The sequence below is a fragment of the Antechinus flavipes genome, chromosome 2 (assembly GCF_016432865.1).
Source record: "Antechinus flavipes isolate AdamAnt ecotype Samford, QLD, Australia chromosome 2, AdamAnt_v2, whole genome shotgun sequence".
Taxonomy (NCBI): domain Eukaryota; kingdom Metazoa; phylum Chordata; class Mammalia; order Dasyuromorphia; family Dasyuridae; genus Antechinus; species Antechinus flavipes.
In genome coordinates, this window is record NC_067399.1 from 221,641,894 (window position 1) to 221,664,007 (window position 22,114).

Consider the following 22,114-nt stretch of genomic DNA (forward strand, 5'->3'; position numbering starts at 1 on the left):
TCTCCTGGTTCTGCTCATTTCACTTAGCATCAGTTCATGTAAGTCTCGCCAGTCCTCTCTGTATTCATCCTGCTGGTCATTTCTTACAGAACAATAATATTCCATAACATTCATATACCACAATTTACCCAGCCATTCTCCAATTGATGGGCATCCATTCATTTTCCAGTTTCTAGCCACTATAAACAGGGCTGCTACAAACATTTTGGCACATACAGGTCCCTTTCCCTTCTTTAGTATTTCTTTGGGATATAAGCCCAATAGAAACACTGCTGGATCAAAGGGTATGCACGATTTGATAATTTTTTGGGCATAATTCCAGATTGCTCTCCAGAATGGTTGGATTCGTTCACAACTCCACCAACAATATTGCCTATTATTTTTTGCATCATCTAGTTTGATCAATCACTCTAGGCTCCTTAAAGATGACTGTTCTTTAATTTCTGATGGCAATGATCTGACCCTGAATTACCTTCTGAAACCCTCCAGTTCCACAAACAAATCTGCATAGCTCAAACATTATTTATTTTTACTTTATTTTTTTTTGGCAGAGTTGCTGTGAATGTTGCCCAAAGAAGGCCTTTTAGTTCTGTTATTGGATCTTAACCATTTTACACGTTTCTCCTGAAATAAATCACTTTCCATTTTCTTTAATAAATCCAGCAAATTGCTAACAATCATTACTCTTGCTTGGTCCTATGATCCCTACTTATTCCAAAAGGATTCCATTACCTGTTTATCATTGGCAAGTAAGTGTTACACTTTCTAGAAGTGCCTTAGAATGATAGGCACTGTATTTCATTAATATTATACAGATCCAATCTGTTCTGGTCCATTTTACAGTTCCAAATGCATATGTTAAAACTGGCATTATAGCTGCTTTTTTTCTTCTTCCCATTCAGCTTTGATTTCGGAATGCCAGTAAGCTCCTTAACAGAGTCTTTTCTTTGATATCTTTATTCTTGGTGTGTCTTGCCTGGAAGATACCAAAGGATTTTCTGTTACCCTTTGAATTCAAATTCCAGGCATTTAGTTTTTGTCTTTCTTTGGCATGTATGTTAAAAATTTCACATTTATCGAATCCAAATGACATGTTGATACCATTGGATAAAGATTCCACAAGCCAGAGTGATTCACTGTGTTTTTTTAATGGGGCCACATAAATTCATGTCATCCATATATATTAAATAATAGACAAGATATTTTGATTCAATTCTCTTTATTTGGAAACCAGAATAATTCTGTTCAGGAGATCTAATAACAAATGTCGGGCTAACTATTTTACTCTAACCTTTCTGACCCTATAAAAGGCCAACAATCTGGATTTGGGGGAGATACCCATTCAAATTTGTGTGTAACACTGATTTTTCCACAAATCCACCAGCAGTTAGGGGAGGAACTAATATAATTTGTCATGCCTGTGAACTCCCAATTCTAGTTTTTAGAAATGGAAAGAGTACTGGAGTTGGAATTTAACATGACCTGTTCTATATCAGAGGGCCAAGCTTGGGTCGTCCTGTATATATGATAGCTTTAGACAAGAGTATTCACACCCTCTGCATGTAGCATTGTACTTGGCATGGATTAGCCACTTGGTGCAGTTGATAAAGTGGTAGGCCTGCAGGGAGGAAGATTTGAATTCAAATGTGACCTCAGATTACCTGTGCTATCAGGATTACATCACTTAGCTTCTCTTTGCCTCAGTTTTCTCAATTATAAATGGAAACAATTAAAACAATTGTTGCAAGAATCAGGTGAGAAAATATCTATAAAGCACTTAAGCACAGTGTCTGGCATGTAGTATATTAAAGAAATTGTAGTAGTAGCTGTAGTCATAGTAGTTATTACTAAATGCTTTTTGATTGAGTGTGGGATTCTATTAGCTGGGACAGTACAATATTATCAGCAAAATATTTGTGCTAAGAAGATAGGTTTGAATAGAACAGCATAATATTTGTTCAAAGCCCAGTACAATTTCCCAAATACAACTCAACCTCTTATTTCTCTCCCTTCCCATTAGCCATAGTTTCAGGCTTCCCCTAATGGACCATAGGCCATTCCAGTTTCTCTACCTATTGGACTGGATTATATTTAGAGCTGTTTAACCTACCTTCTCTCCAAATACCCCACATTCCTAGAGCTCCTTACCTGATTTCCCAGCTCTGTTCATCCTGCCTATAACCCAAGACAGGCAGGAATCATTGGGAGAGCTTTCTGGACAAAATTAAGATACCTTCAGTTTGGGAAGAACAGTGTGACACAGTAAAAGAGTCAAAGAACACGGATTCAAGTGCCAATTTTGCTACTTGTTATCATGTGATCTTGGAAACTTTGCCTTTCCAGCCTTTGGTTTTCTCATTTATAAAATGAGGGGTTGGACTTTGGTGACCCCAAAGTTTTCCTCCAGCCCTAAATCAATGATCCATGATCTGATCCTGCTGCTAATTCTCATTAAGGTTTGAAATTTCAGTATCCTTCCCCACCTCTTCTCAGACTCCCCATGTGGCAGAAGGAACCTCTAGCTTCCTTTAGGTCATAGAGGAAACTTTGCTGCAGGATACAAATTGCTACGGGTTCAGAGGTCATAGCCTAGACCCAAATCCATTTCAAACCTTTTCTCATCAAGAATATGGTTCTCTCTCTTTCATAAATCTTTCTATATCTCTGAGGAATGGTGAAAAGTAATAAGATAATGAAGTCCTAGCTACTTGGAGGAAAGGCATTGTATTACATACCAAGCATCATTATTATTACAGAAAATTAAAAAGCAACAGTGGACTTAACATTAAAATTTACATTGATCAGGCATTTTTCCCCTGCTACCCACCATAAAATTGCATTAAATATAGCCCCAGTTAATGTGAACTATAAAAAATAGTGCTGAATGGTTTGTATTTGCTGCAGAATTAATGAGAAGTATATTTTAAGGAAAATGTGAAATTTATGTTGAAAATTTTTTTTTAGAACAAGTGTCAAGGGAGGGAGCACTTGAAATATTTTTTTTTCTCTGAGTGATTATTGGGAACAGGAACTAGAAATTTACTCATAAGCAAATTCATCACAGGATCTAAATCTGAAAGGCCCTTTAATCTATTATCCATAATAATTCCTTCATTTTTACAGATGAGGGAACTGAGGCCCAGAAAAGAGAGTGATTAACTTATACATTCCATAGACATTAAATAGTATAATCAGGATTCAAATTCAGATCCTCTGACTCCAAGCTCTGTGTTAGTTCCAAGCTTCCTCATGTTTCTCCACTATATGTGGCACTTGTCAAGAGTCCAGAGAGCTTATTAGCAAATCAAAATAAGAAATAATGTCACCAGAGTGGCAGTAGGTATTGACAGGAACAGAGTTGATTATAATCATAATGTGCCTGAGATGTAAGGAACAGGGGTACAACTCACTACTTTACATTCATTCTCTTGCTTATTCTCATGCTAATCACTGCTCATTTTGCTGTTTAGAGCAATCGACATTGATCACTACCCAATTGGTGATTGGTACTGAGGCTAAAAATTGGCAGAATGGTAGTGCTAGTTCCTTAGCTATTTATAGCTTCCAAATAATTCTCATACATTATGATGAAGAGCATTATTAGGTGTTATTTGTTCCAGTTTTACCCAGGATAACTTAGTCACAGAAGCAGAGTCCTGTCAAGCCATTCTGGTACTCAAGACAAATTCATTGGGGGAGAGAGATCATCAAGTCAACTCAATTATTAAGCCTTTATAATGTGTCAGGCTAAGGGCCAGGAATACACATGAAGATTAAAAGACACACACATACACATACACATCCCTTGCCCTCAAGGGATGAACATTCTAATAGAGGATATAACATGAAAATAATTGTTGCTGTTCTTTATCATTCATGTTTGGAGAAGACCAATGACATTACAGGATGATACCTTGACTTGCCCACTTTCTCTTCCTGATTCAGGGCAGATCTGTAATCTATGAGTCAAGGATTTCAGAGGAAACAAGGCATTCTTGGTCATCTTCAAGCTGAAGGCTGGATGACCACTTGTTAGGTTTGTGGAAATCAGGATTCTTTTTGCTCCAAAGTCCCTTGAGTCTCATCTAAAAGAACAGGGAGCATACAGCCTGGGGAGAGGACTTGGAAACACAAATGATAAAAGCCTTCAAACATCTAAAGAGCTTTCACATAGAAGGGAAATTAGAATTTTCTGCCAGACCTTAGAAGAGAGAACTAGAAATAATGGCTAGTGTTAGAAGAGGGATAGCGTTAGATATGGTAGAATGAAAAACTTCATACCAATTAGAGCTATTCAAAAGTGGTATGGACTGCCTTATGAAGTAAGGGTTCTTCTTCACTAGAACTCCTCAATTAGAAGATGCTAAAGAGGACAATTTTATTAAGGTATGAATAGGACTCTGAGTCTCTTCTAATCCTAACTTTCTTTAATTCTGTAATTCTCTACTTATTCTCCATCCATCCATCAAAACAGACTGTGATGGCACTGTTGTCACAGAATGTATGTCTACCCCTATCATCATCAGGAGCTGAGCCCCTCAGAGAGCTCAGAATTCCTAAATCACCCACATTTCCTCATATACCCCAAATTTAACATGGACACCACCTTCAGTCCCTCCCCTCTTACCCACTCTCTATGCACATTTCTCCTTGGAGGCTGTCCAGGAAGCAAAAAATGCCCAGAGTCTCTGGTTCTTTGACTCATTTCACAAAGTGAGCTCTCTATATAGAACAAAGGAAATTGTGGACCCCTGAAAATGAGCACAATGGGACAGTCAACAAAAAATGGACCAAGGCAGGAGATCTGGTTCCAAGTCTGGCCTTTAATGAACAAATATTCCATTTCTTATCTCCATGCCCAGGCTTTCCCATGACCAGAATCCTTGCCTTTAACTCCTAGATTCCCCAGTATCTTCATCTTCCATTCCATATTTTACATAAGGCTTCTTCTGATCCCTTTCAGTACTAGGGCCTCCCCCTTAAAAATTGCCTTGTATTTATTTTGAGCATACTTATAAGCATATAGGTTGTCTTCACAATAAAATACAAACTTCTTGAGAGCAGAGAGTGTTTCATTTTTGTCTTTGAGCTTCCTGTGCCTAGCATAGTGCCTGGATCATAGTAAGTATTTCATAAATACTGATTGGGTGATTGATTGAATGAATGATTGACACTAGGCAAGTCAATCAGACCCTCAGGCCTCAGTTTCCTCTTGTATAAAATAAAGCATCTGTACTAAGTAACTACTGGGGTCCCTTATAATTCTGAAAATCTATTCTGTTTGTTCTTCCCTCTCACCTGTCACACTTTTACCTTCTCTATATTCTGTCAGGAGCCCCAGGCTAAAAGGACACGTATCTCTCTGTGGCAGAGTTCCACTTCAACCCTCCAAGAAAGCAAAACAAAACAAACATATAGAGAGGAGAAATTGTGCTGCCTCTTATCATTTCTCATTTCATTATTTCCTTTAACCCCAGCCTGTATTCTTTTAAGGCATGGGCACATGGGGAAAGGTATATTTATGAGGCTACATCAGATTACACTGTGTTTGTGAGTAATGAGCTTTTGGGTAAATCTGGAGCCAAGGGAAGACAATGGTTATTCTCTGCCGTACTGTGGTTTCTTTTCTCCATATTATAGCTTCCTCCTCCTAAGGTTTTATTCTTTTTTCAGTGTCTCTTAAAATGGATAACATCATTAATACTTGAATGAAAATTGGCTTATTATAATTATTTAATGGCATTTGTTCTCCTCCAAAAAAGTCCTATCTGATTATCCATCATAGGATGGAAGGAATGCAGAGTTATTGAAGGCGAGACTAGAGTAACAAAAGCTCTGGCAAGTTTTACCAGGCTGGAAAGATTTCAAACATAGTCGTGGATATAGACTTTCTCTATTTGTGGACCACTTGAGAGGAGAGGCTTAGTAGCTGAAGTCAGTTTACAGAAAAGCTCATTTATTTAAGTCAGATATTGACTCGACTATTTGCCTTGAATTAAACTGAAAAAAAAATATTAAGATGGTTAGAACAAAGAAATTGACATTGGAATTCATGTGCTCTCAAGTAATCTCCTTGCTGATAGGGACTGCCTCTTGCCTCTTTTTGTATCCCTAGTATATGCACAGTGCCCTAGCGTAATAAATGTTTAATACAATAAATGTTTGTTGACTGACTCTGAGTCTTAGTTTATCAATATGCAGAATTGATTTCAGCTCAATAAACATTGACTGAGTGCCCACTTAATGCAGAAATCCTGCCCCCAGTGCCTCAACCATGGAATCAAGGTTCTTGAAGGCTTTTCTGTACTAGCAAGGACAAGTTCTTTCAGATTTTCTGTTAAACTAGATAGACTTCAAATAATATGACAGATTTTGTCTATTGTTCAAAGACCAATCCAGCTAGGTACAGAGAATTTCATCACCAGAAGGCTGGCCATTAGGTGATGAATTCCTTGGTTATGATGGCTGTTGGCAACCTGAATGAAAGGGTTTTGTCCAATGACTAATGAATTGTTATCCTTAGGACCTAAACCACATCTACTTTGGTATTCCTTCCCAGCTGGAGCCTATCAGAGGAGATTCTCCTGAGACAGATCTAAAAAAAAAAAACAAAAAATTGCCAAAATAGTTTCTTTTTTTTTCTTTTTTCTTTCTTTCTTTTTTTTTTTTTTTTTAGTTTTTTAAATCATATCCCTAGAGCAATAAGAAACATACTTTCATGAGAGACTATTTGGCCATCAGACCTCTGGGAGTTCATGATAAAGAGGAAAAGGTAGTTAACTAGAGGTTATTTGGAAATGCCTGTGGCCAAGGATGAAGGAGAGACATTCTATGAGGAACCAGACAAGATTTTGCCAGCCATGTCAATATATACCTTGACCCTCAGTTACTTCAAAGTAAAGGGGAGTACAGGAGAGATTCAAAGAATACACATTGGAAAAATAAAATCCAAGGATCAAGACATGTATGAAGCCTCCAGATAACTCAGACACCTTCCATCTGAAAATTCCTTTCAGGAAAAATTCTACAAGTGCTCAATATAAAAAACAACTAATAAAAGGAAACTGGTCAGACTGGTGAGCAGTCAGCTTGGGCCGCTAGGTAGTACCATGGTGTACAAAATGCTGGGGCTGGAGTCAAGAAGACTCATCCCGGGTTCGATTCTGACCTCAGACACTTACTAGACTTACAGACACTTGGGAAAATCACTTAACCCTGTTTCCCTCAGTTTCCTGATCCTTAAAATGGGTTAGAGAAGAAAATAGCAAATTGGTCCCATATCTTTGCCAAGAAAACACCAAATGGGGTCACAAAGAGTTAGACGTGATTGAAAATGACTGAAAAACAACCACAAATATAGCTGTCATTGAATAATTAAAGCTAAGATTAAACTAGAAGAAAGAGTAAAGAAAAGAAGATTATAATAGCCCAACATGACCTGTTTAAAGGGAATACTGATTCTGAAAAGTGGGAAATGATTAGAAGTAAAAAGATTGATTCTGAGCTACCTCCCTCCCTTTCCTTTCTAAAGGGGAAAAGATTATTGGAATTGGGTCTATAATTTCATTAACTTCTTTGATGAAGTAACTCCCTCAATCAATGCATGTGGGAGCCTTCTCTGCAATTTATTGTTTTAGAAATATGCCTATCAAATACTTCTCCCTGGTGACTCTCCCGTATGTTTTGTCTTTCTCTATTAATAGTATCTAGCATTTATGTAAAGCTTTAAGGTTTGCAAATCTTTTCACAAGGATCATCTCATCATGTGCAAAAATGTTTGTGGCAGTAGTCAGTGTCCAGAAACTGGAAACTGGATGCCCATCAGTTGAGGAATGGCTGAATAAATTATGGTATATGAATATTATGGAATATTATTGTTCTGTAAGAAATGATCAGCAGGATGAATACAGAAAGTCCTGGAGATACTTACATGAACTGATCCTGAGTGAAATGAGAAGGACCAGGAGAGCATTGTACACAGCAACAGTAAGATTATATGATGATTAATTCTGATGGACGTGGCTCTCTTCAACAATGAGATGATTCAGGACAGTTCCGATGATCTTGTGAGGAAGAGAGCCATCTGCACCCAGAGAGAGGAATGAGGGAACTGAATTGTGGATCACAACATAGCATTTTTTACCATTTTTGCTGTTGTTTGCTTGCATTTTGCTTTCTTTCTTATTTTTTCCTTTTTGATCTGATTTTTCTTGTGCAGCACAATAATTATGTAAATATGTATACGTATATTGGATTTAATATATATTTTTCTAACATGTTTAACATATTGGATTACTTGCCATCTACATGTGGGGAGAGGGAAAAGGGGAGAAATTTGGAACACAAGGTTTTGTAAGGATCAATGTTGAAAAATTATGCATGCATATGTTTTAAAAATAAAAAGTTTTAATAAAAAAAGCATCATCTCCATTTTTCCTCACAACAATCTTCAGACATAGCTGATACTATTATCTGTTTTACAGAGAAAGAAACCAAGTTTCTTTCTTGTTACATACTGCTAAGTATCTGAAGATGTATTTGAACTAAGATCTTCCTGACCTTTGATCCGTACTCTCTTCAATGGACCATTTAGAATATAAGACCTTTGAAGGCAGGGACTATCTCAATTATATTTGCATTTCTAGAATGTAATATGGTACTTGAAAGATAATAAGCATCTCATAAATCCATCATTTTCCACTGTAATCTTTTCTTAAGCAATATAAAATCATCCTAATGAAGCCAAGAAACATATCTTCCAATCCAATGAAGTTATGAATGAATGTAGATACAGTACTCAGTCTAGATTCACAAGTCCCTTCTAACTTGAAGTCTACTATTCTTTTGACTTAAATTTGACTAAAGTTGTCAATTTAGTCTGGATGACCCCTAGTTAGAAATGCTATAGATGGAATTCATGCTTTGGGTAGAAATCAGCAGAGATGACCCAAAAGATCCTTTCCAAATCTATGACTTTGGGATTGTAAGATGTTAAACTGGTACCATACTAATCAATCAGCAAACATTTATAATCCTACAATGGGCCAGCCAATATGCAAGGTGCTATAGGAACTTACATTCTTTCTTTAAAAAAAAAAAAAAAAAACATTGTCTTTCCTCTAGGTTCCCCCCATCCCCATCCTTACATTGATTTTAATTCATCTGCTTAAAGCATATGTTCATGTCTTTCTTTTGAATATATACATTCACAGGATTTCCAGTCAGGACAACAAATTCAATATGTTAGCTAAAGATAATAGTGCCTCTTCTTAAGCAATTATTTCCTCTGTTTTATTAAGTTAATCAAGCAACAGATTATTGGGTTTATTGACCAAACCCATTTTGCTGACTGGATTGTTGCTGTTTGTCCTTCATTTTTTAAGAGGATCATGACATCAGAGAGGCAATATCATGACAGGCAAGTGAATTGGATTTAAGTGACGGAGGGCTATGCAAAGTCACCTACCTTACTTTCCCCTCCATCTGGGCCCAGTGGCTGGATATAGATCAAGACAACTGCACATGGCCTTGGATGCAGTGAGAGACCTTGACCTTTTTAAGCTAAGGTCTTCAAGAGGTCTCAGTGTGATTGAGGCCATGGCCAGTCAGTGATTAAAGTAGGTAACAAATAGTGGATTTAGAGTCTAGGAACACCTGAATTTAAATCCTGACTCAAATACTGACTTGGCTGCATGTCTCTGAACAAGTCATTTAAATTCTCTTAGCCTTAATTTATTTATCTGTAAAAGGGTATTGGCCATGGCATCTACTGCATGCATGAGATGATGTATGTAAATGGTTGGGTACCATAAACTGGTGTGTGTGTGTGTGTGTGTGTGTGTGTGTGTGTGTGTGTGTGTAGCTCAGGAAGGTGGCAGCAGGCTTGGAGTTAGGAAGACTGAGTTCAAATTCAGCCTCAGATGCTTATTAGCTATATGACCCTAGTCAAGTCACGTTAACTGCTTCAGTATGTTCATCTGAAAACCTCTCTAGTGTCTTTGCCAAGAAAACCCCATATGGGGTCACAAAGAGTCGCCCACCACTAAAACAACTGAACAAAAAGGGCCAAATGAGCTATTATTTATTATACCAATGTGAACTGCTATCTGTTATTACACCGATGGTTTGGGGTACCTTCACGTACTATTAAATGTGATCTATTGTCTATTATACACCAATGTAGCTCGTAGTAATGGTTTTCCGACTGGGTACATGATTGCAATCACAATTATTCACAGGGATGGGGCACATTAAGGTTTGCAGAGCGTTTACTTATGTCAGACTCATGTGGTACAATGGACCTGAATTCTAATTCCAGCTCTGTTACCCACTACCTGTATATTTTGGGATAAGTTTTCCTCAGCTGTAAAATGAACGAGTTGGGTTAAGGTCCTCTTCACTTTTAGATCTGTTAGAACTCCCCTGTGCAATTGGTACCCCCTCCTCCACATCTGGGATTTTATGAGTTGTGTCGGTCACTGAGGGTCGCACGGCTAAATAAGTGCTTGTGGCAGGATTGGAACCTGGTTCTTCCTGACTTCCAGCAGATTGCTTTCTCCTCTCCGCCCAGCTGCTCCTTCATGGGATAAGCTACCCAGGAGCCCGTGTTGGAGGACTGGCACCTCATTATTATGCCGGCTGATCTACTTCACAGCAGCTCCTGCAGGGTTTGTTTGATAGCCTTGTCAGCTGCCACACATTGTATGCTCCTCCTGTCAGAAAGACTTTTTTCATTCTGCACTTAAAATAACTCTCCACGCCAATCACCCTATCAGAAATCGTCACAACAAACCCTTCTGCCTCATCAAGCTCCTTGCCTGGCTCCTGACACATCCATGGTTGTATCTCGACACGTTGGACCGGCCTCATGGGGCGAGTCTCCTCGGCGGCTCCCTTTGTTTCCCTGCCTGGGCTCGTTATGGATTCTCTGTAGGATTTTAGGGAGTTTGTTTTGCTGCCTTAACTATCAAGTCAAAGCAGCTCTATTATGATTGATCATTTAGCACTCAGCTGTCACATCTCCCCTCCCTTCCTCTCCAAGGGCAGTTTTATGATAAGGAACTACTCACCTCCCTGTAGTATTCATAGCTTCTCTGTCAGATAGCAAGAGAATGCAAAAAGAGCCTGAATATGTGAAAGATTTGTGATTTCATCAGCAAGAGGAACTTCTGGAGCAGGAATTCCCTCCACCAAGGCAGATCACATTCCATCTATGACTTAGAATATATATAAATCCAAGGGGTTTCTTGATGAACATAGAAATCAGGTGACTTGCACAGTCACCCTGTAAAAAACTGTTATTTTTTTTTTTTCAGAGAAGGAGATTAAGGTTCAAAAGTTGAGACACATCCATTTTCTAAGATCCGATAAATCCCAGAGCCAAGAATTGAACTCGGCTTTTAGGAGCTCCTTTCCTCCATGACAGCACTCTGCCTAGTCTATTCAGTGGTACTGAACAACCACATCTGGCCAGGTTCTCTTGGTTTTACGGATACACACATGGCCTTGATGGTACCAATAAGTCAGTAGAGTTTACAACCTCATATGTTAGAATCCTATGTTAACTCAATGGAATTGATACAGTGCTTATTAGTTTACACATTAGAGCAAATCCTTACAAGTTGTTAAGTCACTAGTATTGATAGAAACAATGCTTAAGTTAACACCTTTGAGAGTTCACACAGTAGCTCACACGTTAGTTCACATGTTTGGGAGAATATCCAAATTCACACCTCCTATAATCCCACTCTCAGAGGAGGAGTTTACACCTCTAAAAAAGCATAAAAAGAGCTTCAGTCAGTCAGTCAGTTCAGAAGATTGCCAGAAGTCGGAGTTGAGCTAGAGGCAGAGGCTGGCAGAGGCAAAAGACAAAGCTGCAAGAGCTCTTGGAACTAAGGAGAGAAAGAGGCCTCTAAGAAAGCTAACTGGACCCAAGGAAAGAGACAAAACTTGGAAGGAGAAAATAAACGTTTGGATTTTATCAGCTGGCTGTATTTGAAGTGATTATTACTTTGAACTGAAACTAAGACTGTCTCCAGAACCTCCCCCAGAAACCTGCTCCCAGAGAGAACCATTATATTATAAAAAAGAAGAGAACACTACATTTTGGCACCTAATATTCATGTCACAGATGTATGTATTGATGTATCATTTGTGTCCGAGTCATCACTGGTGATATAGAAATCCTGTCTACCTGTTACCATTGCCCTTTCAAGGTCACCTGGAATTGTGTTCTGTCATTTAACTCGTGCCCCTAAAAAATCCCCAGAAGGAGGATGGTATAAAGAGAGATGGACCACAGCCTTGGAAAGGAGACAGTGACAAGATGCCATTCCACCATCATCTCCAACATTCCCCTCTTTCCATCTTCTTTTTGCAAATTGTCTTCCCTCATTAGATTGTGAACTCTCTGAGGAGGGCAGGTGCTATCTTTCTTTTTCTTTTTTATATTCCCAATGCTTAGCATAATGCCTGGCACATAGTGGGTACTTAATAAACTTTGACTGAATTGATTGTAATGAAAATAAAATAAAAAAGACACAGCTCAAGAACTAGATTAAAAATCAAACTTCTAGATGACAGGAATTGTATCATTTTTGTCTTTTTATTCATGGTGCTTATTATAATTCTTTGAACATAATGAATAAGGATAAAGATTGTACTCACGATTTCATGATAAAGAGAACCTTCAGATGAGGAAGCTCCCTCTATTAATACAGGTTAACATCTTCTCTTTAATTCATGGCCATAACTCTAATGCAACATCTGAGTATCAGAAGTGGATTGAACCCATATTTTGCTAGGGGCAGATAAGTAGTGCAGTGGATAGAGTACTGGGCAGGGAGTCAGGAAGACCTGACTTAAAAACCAACCACAAACACAAGTTGCACAATCCTGGGCAGGCCACTTAACCTCTGACTACTTCAGTTTCCTCATCTGTAAAATGGGGATGATAACAGTATATCACAGGATTTTTTAAAGATCAGATTATATAATATTTATAAAGTCCCTAGCACAAGGCTGGGTATACAGCAGGTTCTTTAAAAATGTTCCTATCCTTCTCTTTCCTCTCCTTACTGGCTCTAAGTACATCTTTCTGTCCACTATCCCATGACTGCTCACTTGACACATAGTAGGCTCTTAATAAAGACTTGCTAGTTGATTCAATGAATTACATATTGGCACCTCTAAGGTAACCAAAGAACACAAAGAAATCTTTGTATATTGGGTAGATCCTTTGTGAAGGACATAGATAAGAATGATGCAAGATAAGGAAGCAGGAATAGGATTAATTCCTGTATTAGCAGCAAAATGAGAGCCCATATTAATGAGATGGAAAATCAGCTAAGGATTTGAGCAAGTAAACTTATTTTCTTTAAAAATCTTCAAAGCAATACAAATTATTGATATTAATTTCAGGTTTGGCACTAATTACCTGTGTTATTTAGGCTAGTCAGTTTATTCTTGCACTTGTATTCTCATCTGTAACATCTAAGCAGGGGCCTGCTGGAATTTTAAAGGTTCCCCTTCTACCTTCTGTCCTAAAGCAGTTAATCAATTGATAAATAAACATTTATTAAGCCCCTCCTAGTATCTCTCTGGATGTTGAAGAAACAAAGATAAAACAATCCCTGCCTTCAAAGAGCTTACAGTTACAGTATGGTAGAGGAAGACAATAGAGGATATTCAATATTGCAAAGTATATATGATATTTATACAATATAAATAATTAAAAAGGAGGGTTTTTTCTTTTTGATTTTTTTTTTGTGGTGGTGGTTGTTTTAAGGCAGGCAATTATAGCACAGGTAATCAGGAAAGGCTTCATGTAAGAGATTGCACTTAGACCGAGGAATTCTGAGAAATGGAGGTGAGAAGAGAAAGTATGTTCCAGGCTAAGGGGGGTAACCTGTGCAGTTATCATGCTATACATGATGATATGTAAATAGTGCATATGCATTCATATGATACTTTTCAAGGCTGGAAATCTCACTATTTATACAAGAGTTCAACAAAATGTTCTTTAATCATCTTCACAGAAAACCCAGATCATTGTATGGTATCATACTTTTTATTGAGTGTAGAATTGGTTAGTACGTGGCCTGTGAATCAGTACCCGTCAGAATTAGGCAGCCAAGGGACAGAGTGGATAGAGTGGTGAAGATGGAATCAGGAGGATCTGAATTCAAATCCAGCCTTAGACACATCCTAGCTATGTGACCCTAGGCAAGTCACTGTTTGCCCCAGTCTTCTCATCTTGTTTTCATGGGGTTATCATGAAACTTAAATCAGATAATATATGCAAATCACTTGTTTTCATGGGGTTGTCATGAAACTTAAATCAGATAATATGTGCAAATCACTTCACATATTTTAAAGTTCTATGAAAATGCCAGTTAGCAGAAGTAATAGAATGTGTAGAAGTCTGCTATATAATGGCATAGACTGATTCCATGTTATCTTCAACTTGCTTTGTGGCCACTTGGATCTGAACACTGTTGACCTGATCAATGCCCACAGAGCTAGTTGCTAAAATGGTCAAGTATCTCAGCCAGCCCATGAGATAACAGCCTCATTCTTTCTGCCAAGGGACTGTCTCCTGTGTCCTTCTCATACCAAGATAAGTAGAATAACCTTCAGCTATAAGAGAATTGTGGCAGCCAGGGTATCACTAAAGAAAATGGTCAGTCTATTTTGTCACTGGAGTTAAGTTTGAGAGGAGAGAAGAGACTGGGCTTTATTTTTTTTATTATAAGCAAATATGACCCTAAGTACAACTTTGCCCTCTCCCAATCCCAAGATCCTTAGAAATAAAACACAAGTTTGGCAATTGCTCTGAAACTTATTAAAGTTCCTACAGTAATACTATGAGAAATCTTAGAATTTTGGACAAAAGTTATTGAGACAGTAACTCAGAATTTAATTCCTAAAAGTCTTGGCAAATTTATCTAGCAGGCTGGTGCCATTATAAAAAGGGAAATCATTGTCAGGACCATCATATACCTAAAATTAAACTTCATCACTCTTTGGCTATGTAAGCCTCAGGCCTGAGCAGACATAAACATTTCTGTCTTCCTCCACATATTTCCTCCTAAATGGGCCTTTTGATTTAGAGCAATGGGCAAAATTCTACTCCTGTTGTTGTTTAAGAATTTTTTTTTGAATTTTTTTGTGATGACAATGTTTTATTTATAAAGAGAAAACATTTCTTTTCCCTTTTATTCACTGTAACCTGTGGATTGTAATTCTCTGGGTACAATAAGCAAGAACAAACTTTATAACTTGCAGGGGCAAGTTAGTATAGCTTCAATAAATAACTAACGGGTAGATACAGAGACTGAGCTATTTCATTCAATTACAGCCTTGGGATTTTGACCTGCAGCATGGAATGGGAGCAGCACCTCCTATAGGCCCTCAGTAGTACTGCCACCCCCAAAGGCCAAAGGACCAATAACAGAATTTAGGATATCCAGGCTAGAAATTCCCCTTCTCCTTTCAAGGATAATAAAGGAGATAGAAATCTAAAATATCTCCATTTTGTGATTGAAGAAACTGAAGTTTGGATCAACTTGTTCATGGTCACATAGCTATTGTGTCACTGTTAGGTAAATACTATACTATCATCTTTTTATAGTGATATACTAGATCCAGAGCTGAATGTTAAATTTTCAGTGTGAAAATTTTAAATTTGGAAATGGAGATTCTCTTAGAGTCCAGGGGTCCTCAAACTTTTTAAATAGGGGGCCAGTTCACTGTCCCTCAGACTGTTAGAGGGCTGGACTATAGTAAAAACAAAAATTTTGTTTTGTGAGCCTTTACATAAAGAAACTTCATAGCCCTGCATGAGGGGGATAAACGTACTCAGCTGTCGCATTTGGCCCACAGGCTGTAGTTTGAGGACCCCTGATCTAGACTTAGGAAAGTCATGGAGAGATATTAAGAATGTGTTTTAAACTGAAAAGTAGTATTTTTAAAAATCAACTCACTTCTACCTATCTATGTGCATACTCTATTCTCTTTCCTGATATAAAGCTTATAGTAGATATTTATCTAATCAATGTTTGTTGCGAGACTAAAGAAAATTAATAGTCAGAGTAGTTAAGTGACTTGCCCACAATCACTTCTAACAGTTAAAAATGAGATTTGAAGTTGTCTTAACTCCAAGACCAGCACTGTACTATCCTATCTTGGAAAATGTTAATTTTTTAAAAAAATAATAAAAATAGAACAAGGGGAGGGGTACGGTGTCCTATAAAAACAAAGGCAAGAGCTAAGAGAAGAGAAACATTGGCCAGGTGCTAATTTTCAGCCTCCATGTACCTTTAAGGTGAGACTACCTGTGTGCCAAGACAGCCTGGCCCCAAAACATTGGTTTTTGAATCATTGAGAGTACAGAATACTCCTTGTGAATTAGGTCTTCTTCTCACCACTGTGTTTGTTATTTCTTTTTCTCTTCTACTTTCCAATATGATCAGCTGGACAGTGCTCCATGGGAGAATTGGGCACCTGCAGAGTCCTTTCCGGGTCTCCCTAGAATACATATCAAATGCCAACGGGAGCCTATCTGTGGTGGAATCTCTGTCTCTGAAGAACTGCAGTGAAGGTATGTATGGTTCCTGAATAAACATTTTGTGACCTTGTGATGATAAAAAAGCTAATATGTGTCAAATGAGGGTACTAGTGAGTAAAATCCCTTTTATCCACAAGGGTTGAGAAACTGGGTATTTGGAGTTATCCTTTGTAAGTGAGTTCACCATGCATCCTATTAAAAAAGGACCACTTTTCCAAGAAGCATATGATATAATAGAAAGTATTATAAAAATAGAGGCAAGATCATGGCTATTAATCAATACCTGGGTGACCTTGGGCAAAGCATTTAAATGTTTTAGGTCTCAGTTTCTTTGTTTTTAAAATGGTGGAATTGGAATAGCTAGTCTCTGAGGTCTCTTTTAGCTCTCATGCTATGATCATATGCTATGGAATAAAAAATCTATGTGACTTAAGAAAAACTCTGTGACATAGTAGATAACATGCTAAACTTATGGTCAAGAAGATTTGAGTTCCATTCTTGCTTCAACTATTTACTAACTGGTTAACTTACATAATTTAATTTCACTGAGCTTTATTTCTTCACCTATAAAACAGGGATTTTTCAAAAGCCCTATTTCACAGGACTATCAAATAAGATCATCGTACAAAAAACACTTAAAGTGTTTATGTAACTGTGAGTTATTATTATTAAAATTATACCAAACATAATTTAATCTTTTTTGTGGATCCAGAAGGCCCATCAGAATCCTGCCATGTTCCAGGACCATTATGAATATCAGCCATCTTTATCCATTAGTATAAATTCATGTGTGAATGTCTAGGATGTTGGCTTAGATTATACAGAGCCTGTGGCATGCTCCTAAGAGTTAGTTTTAAATAAATCATTGAAGAATTTTTGAATAAACAAGCTGTTTTTTCTAGCTTGTTTACTGTCTTGGGTTTCTTTCTCATAAATGTACAGATAGGAAAAGACCACAGTTCTGCTCACCAAGAAATTTTGGGGTCTCTAAGTATTAATCAGCAGGGAGTCAAGACAGGAAATCTATTATCCAAGATCTGGTTTTTACTTTGAGTTTATGTGTAGGGTGGGAGGGAAGAAACTGAGAGAGGGAAGTAAGATGGAAAGAAAGAAGAAAAGAGAAGGAAGGAAGGAAGGAGAGAAGAAAGGAAGAAAAGGAGGAAGGGAGGGAGGAAAGAAAGAAGGCAAGCAAGCACCTACTATGTGCCAGGCATTGTACACAGTACTGTAAATGTTACCTCATTTGATCCTCTAGGCAACCCTGGGAGGCTGCGATTATTTACCTCATTTTTTAGTCAAGGAAGTTGAAATAGACAGAAATTAAAAGACTTACCCATCCCACACAGCTAGTAAATGCCTAAGGTTATATTTGAACTCATACCTTCCTAATATAAGGCTCATTTTTCCATCCATTATGCCATTTGGTTGTCCAAGTTTACAGAAAATTCTTACAATTTGATCTTTCTGAATGTTTGTGTTCTGAATAAACAAATATATATGCAGTTGTTGATAAGTTTTGTTAATCAGGTTTACTGATGGCATTAGCCATGACTATCATATTTTACCTGAAAAATTTTTTTAAAGTCTTATTTTTGTCATTCGTCTACAAATACCCTACACACAATCCTTCCTTGTAACAAATGAAAATAATTAAGCAAAAACACATTTGATATTGTATGCAGCATTCTGTACCAAAATACCCCCACCTTTGAACAGAATTAGGCATAAATTACCTGCAATTTCTTAGCTCACAAATGATACATTGGAGCTCTCACCTCTGCCAAGGAACCCTAAAGAAAAGAGCTAGTGATACTTGAGGGAGGCTTGCATTTCAGTGAAGCAGTCATAGGGGTTGTGTCAAGGAACAGGCATAATTCTCAGCAGTACCATAAATCCATTTGAGCATCCTTGGCAGAGAGAAAAGTGAATGAGGGATTCCCTTTGAATAAGACCCATGACAGAAACTTGTATAAAAAGACTTGGCTTATCCTGTAATAATTCTTTGTCCTGTGATTAGAAGGATCTCAGACTACCTGGCCAATATTTCTTCTCATTGGCTTTTTCTCAGAAAATTGTTCCCAATGTATTCTATTTCTTGGTAAATGGTGCCTCATTATCAACTGAGTGAATTATTTGAGGATGTACTATGAGCATATAATTGAAACCTGCAGCCCCAGATTCCATTCTGCTCTTTTATCCTTTTGAAATGAAAGGACTTTACTTCATATGGGGCAGCAGGGTATTGGGGAAAGTATTCTGAACTTGTTGGTGAGACCTAGATTTAGTTGATGCTATCATCGTGTCATGGAGAGAGTTAGATTAGGAGCAAAAGGTCCTGTGTTGTCCTGGCTCAGTCCCTTTCTACTTGTGTGAACCTGGATAAGCCATCCATAAACTTTTGGGTCTTTGGTTTCCTCATCTATCAAATGAGGAGGCTGAAGTAGATAATCTTCTCACTCTAGATCTATTATCTTTATGAATCCTGACTCTGACATTTATTTGTGTGACCATAAACAAGACTATTTTATTTCTTTGCTTATTCAGAAGGCTATTCAAAAATGTATAAATAATATGTCCTCCTGAAGAAAAAAGGGGAGAAAATCTTCTCCTTGTCTTCTTTATTTCTCTGATTTTAGATAGGTTAGCACAAATAACTTAGACAATACTCAAAAAAACAGTTCCTGGCTCTGTGTTGGAGTGAGTGTATCCAGATCAAGGTCAAAGCTCCTGCATAAGAAAAATTATCTCCTTACTTCATTCCTGATTCCTTTTCTCTACCTATAACTATGGAAGAGCAAGAGTGTTTGAAGGATTAGAGGAAGGGGCCTAGGTAGCTTTTTATTTAACTGGTATATACAAGGCACTGGATCTAGAATCAGAATGATTCAAATCCTCCCTGTGTGACCTTAGACAAGTCATTTAACCTCAGAGCCTTGATTTTCTTCTTCGATATAAGTAGAAGAGTGGATTTAAATCCTTGATACTAGAGTCTTACAGCAGGGAAGAACCAAGTCACTTATCATTTAGCAAGTAAGAAGAGTCAGTTTCAATCCTAAAATTGATTGTGTTTACAAATAGGGGAGTTACTTTTGAAGTGTCCCTAATATATTCTGTTGGGTTTTTTCTGATAAATAGAATTTTGTCTTTTTTGAAGTTGTGGTTTGGGAGATGCCATAACCTAGAAGGAAGGTGATAAAGGGGCAGAGCCCTGGATCTGCAGTCAGGAAGGTCTGGGAACCTCCAACATTCACTAGCTGTGTGATTCTAGGCAAATTCTCAAGCTCAAAATTATTTTAAGTTTCTATTTCCTCATCTATAAATGGGCTCAAAATGCCTCTCTATCAGAAGTTGCATGGTCCAGGAGAAAGTGTTCTAGATTTGAAAATAGAATTTGGTTAAATTTTGGTTCTGCCATTTAGTGTCTGTGTGATTTTACACATCTTAGCCATAATTTCCTCATCTATAAAATCAGGGGGATGCACTAGATCAGTGGTCTCAAGCTTTTAGTAATGGGACTACTAATCCAAGTACAATATAGCTAGGTGACCCAATGGATAGAACACTAGGCTTAGAATAAGGAAGACTCATCTTCCTGAGTTCAATGTGACCTTAGTCATTTGTCAATTGTGTGACTTTGGACGAGTCACTTAACCCTATTTGCCTCAGTTTCCTCACCTGTCAAATAAACTGAAGAAAGAAAAGCATTTCCAGTATCTTCGCCAAAAAAACTTCAAATGGAGTCAAAAAGAGTTGAAAATGATTGAAAAATAACTGACAACCACAAATATGAATATAAGGATCCCTGAGGACCTTATATTGAGTTACTTTTAAAATGTAATATTTTCCATATTGTATTGTATTTTTATTTATTTCAATAAATATGTCCAATTGTATTTTAATCTGGCTTAGGTTGCACTTGACAATGTTGTGAGCCATATGTTGGTGCTGGTTTGACACCTCTGGAAGAGATGACCCCTAAGGTCCCTTTCATCCATAAAGCTATAATCCTTATGTTCAAATCATAGGACTGCTGTGAGAACTAAAGGAGATAATGTAGATAAAGAGTCTTGGCAAATCATAAGATGCTAAAGAAATATGAACTATTATTACTAAAATTAAGACAGAGTAAGAAAAGGAACTCTATTGGTGAATATATGGAAACAGATTCAATGGAAAGAAGTTTGGTATTCATGACCCAGTTTGAGAACATGGGCCAAAGGGTGATGAATTAAATCATCCCAAGGATATGACATCCTTGTCATATCTTCACAGAGAAGCAGGAAATAGGAAGAAAACATAATTTCCTTTTTTTTTAAAATCACCCACCCTACTCTTCTAGACTATTTATTTTCATTTTTGCTTCAGAGAAAGAGAAATGAAAATAAGAAAAGAAGGAGATAAAGAGAGAAGGAAGGAGGGAAGGTGGGGGAGAGAGAGAAAGAGGGAAGGAGGAAGGAACAAAGGAAGGAGAAAAAGAAGAAAAGAAGGAAAAGAGAAGAAAAGGAAGGAAGGAAGGGAGGGAGGGAGCAAAGGAAGGAGGAAGAAGAAAAGGAAGGAAGGAAGGAGAGAAAGAGAGAAATAGAGAGTGAGAGAGTGAGAGATAAAGGGAGAGAGAAAGGAAGAGAGAGAAAGAGGGAGAGAGAGAGGGAAGAGAGAAGGGGAGGGAGAGGGAAAGAGAGGGAAGGAAGGAAGGAAGGAAGGAAGGAAGGAAGGAAGGAAGGAAGGAAAGAGAGAGGGAGGGGAAGGAGGAAAGGGAGGAAAGAAAGAAAAGTAGGTTGGCTTTCTAATATTAGAAATGCCTCATTATGACCAGCTTGGAACAGGGAGTGTGTTAAAGTCATCAAAGGGCCAAGGTAAAAGGGATATTAGAGTTAATCAAATCCAATCACTACTCAAAGCACGAATCCCATCTACAGTGTCCCTGAGAAGTTGTCATCTAGTATCCACTTGAAGACCTCCAGTTGAATGTATCATTCATTTGGAAAATGTCTTCAAGGGGATTTCCATTCATTGTCATTTTCTTTGAATGTTTCTTTGATGTCATATGGCTGTGAGTAATAGAATTGAAATTGAGGATCACCCAAAGGACAATGGGAATTCACTACTTACTACACCCCTGAAGAAATCTATTCCATTTTTGAATAGCTCTAATTATTGGGATGTTTTTCATTATTTTTGAGCTTAATTCCACCTCTGCACAATTTCTACTCATCATTCTTAAGTTCTGTCCTCCAGGGCCATGAACAATAAACACATCTCTATCCTCTTCTCTAAAATAATCATTTAAATAGTTGAGTGCCAAGCCCTTTTAAGTATTTTCCAGGATTAATGAATAAGAGAAAGAACGAAAGTATTTACTATACACCAAATGTTGTGCTAAGTCCTCAATTCTATCAAGCAAAACTTTTATGATATTGTTTAGAATCCTACTACCATTATTGACATAATAATCTTTTATATTTCTCAGCAGAATCCTCTATGTATAACATAAAATGTTGTATATAAAGCATACTGATGATCTTAAAATTAATATATATGTTCAATTAC

The 22,114-nt window shown here is 37.5% G+C and overlaps 1 protein-coding gene across 1 annotated transcript in view; it reads left to right on the top strand.

Moving 5' to 3' along the window:
- Nucleotides 1-22,114, top strand: part of ALK (ALK receptor tyrosine kinase) — a 1,046,930-nt gene that overhangs the window by 714,908 nt on the left and 309,908 nt on the right. The window contains exon 5 of the mRNA XM_051976205.1: nucleotides 16,473-16,600. Coding sequence (XP_051832165.1) covers nucleotides 16,473-16,600 — 128 coding nt within the window. The remainder of the gene's footprint in view (nucleotides 1-16,472; nucleotides 16,601-22,114) is intronic.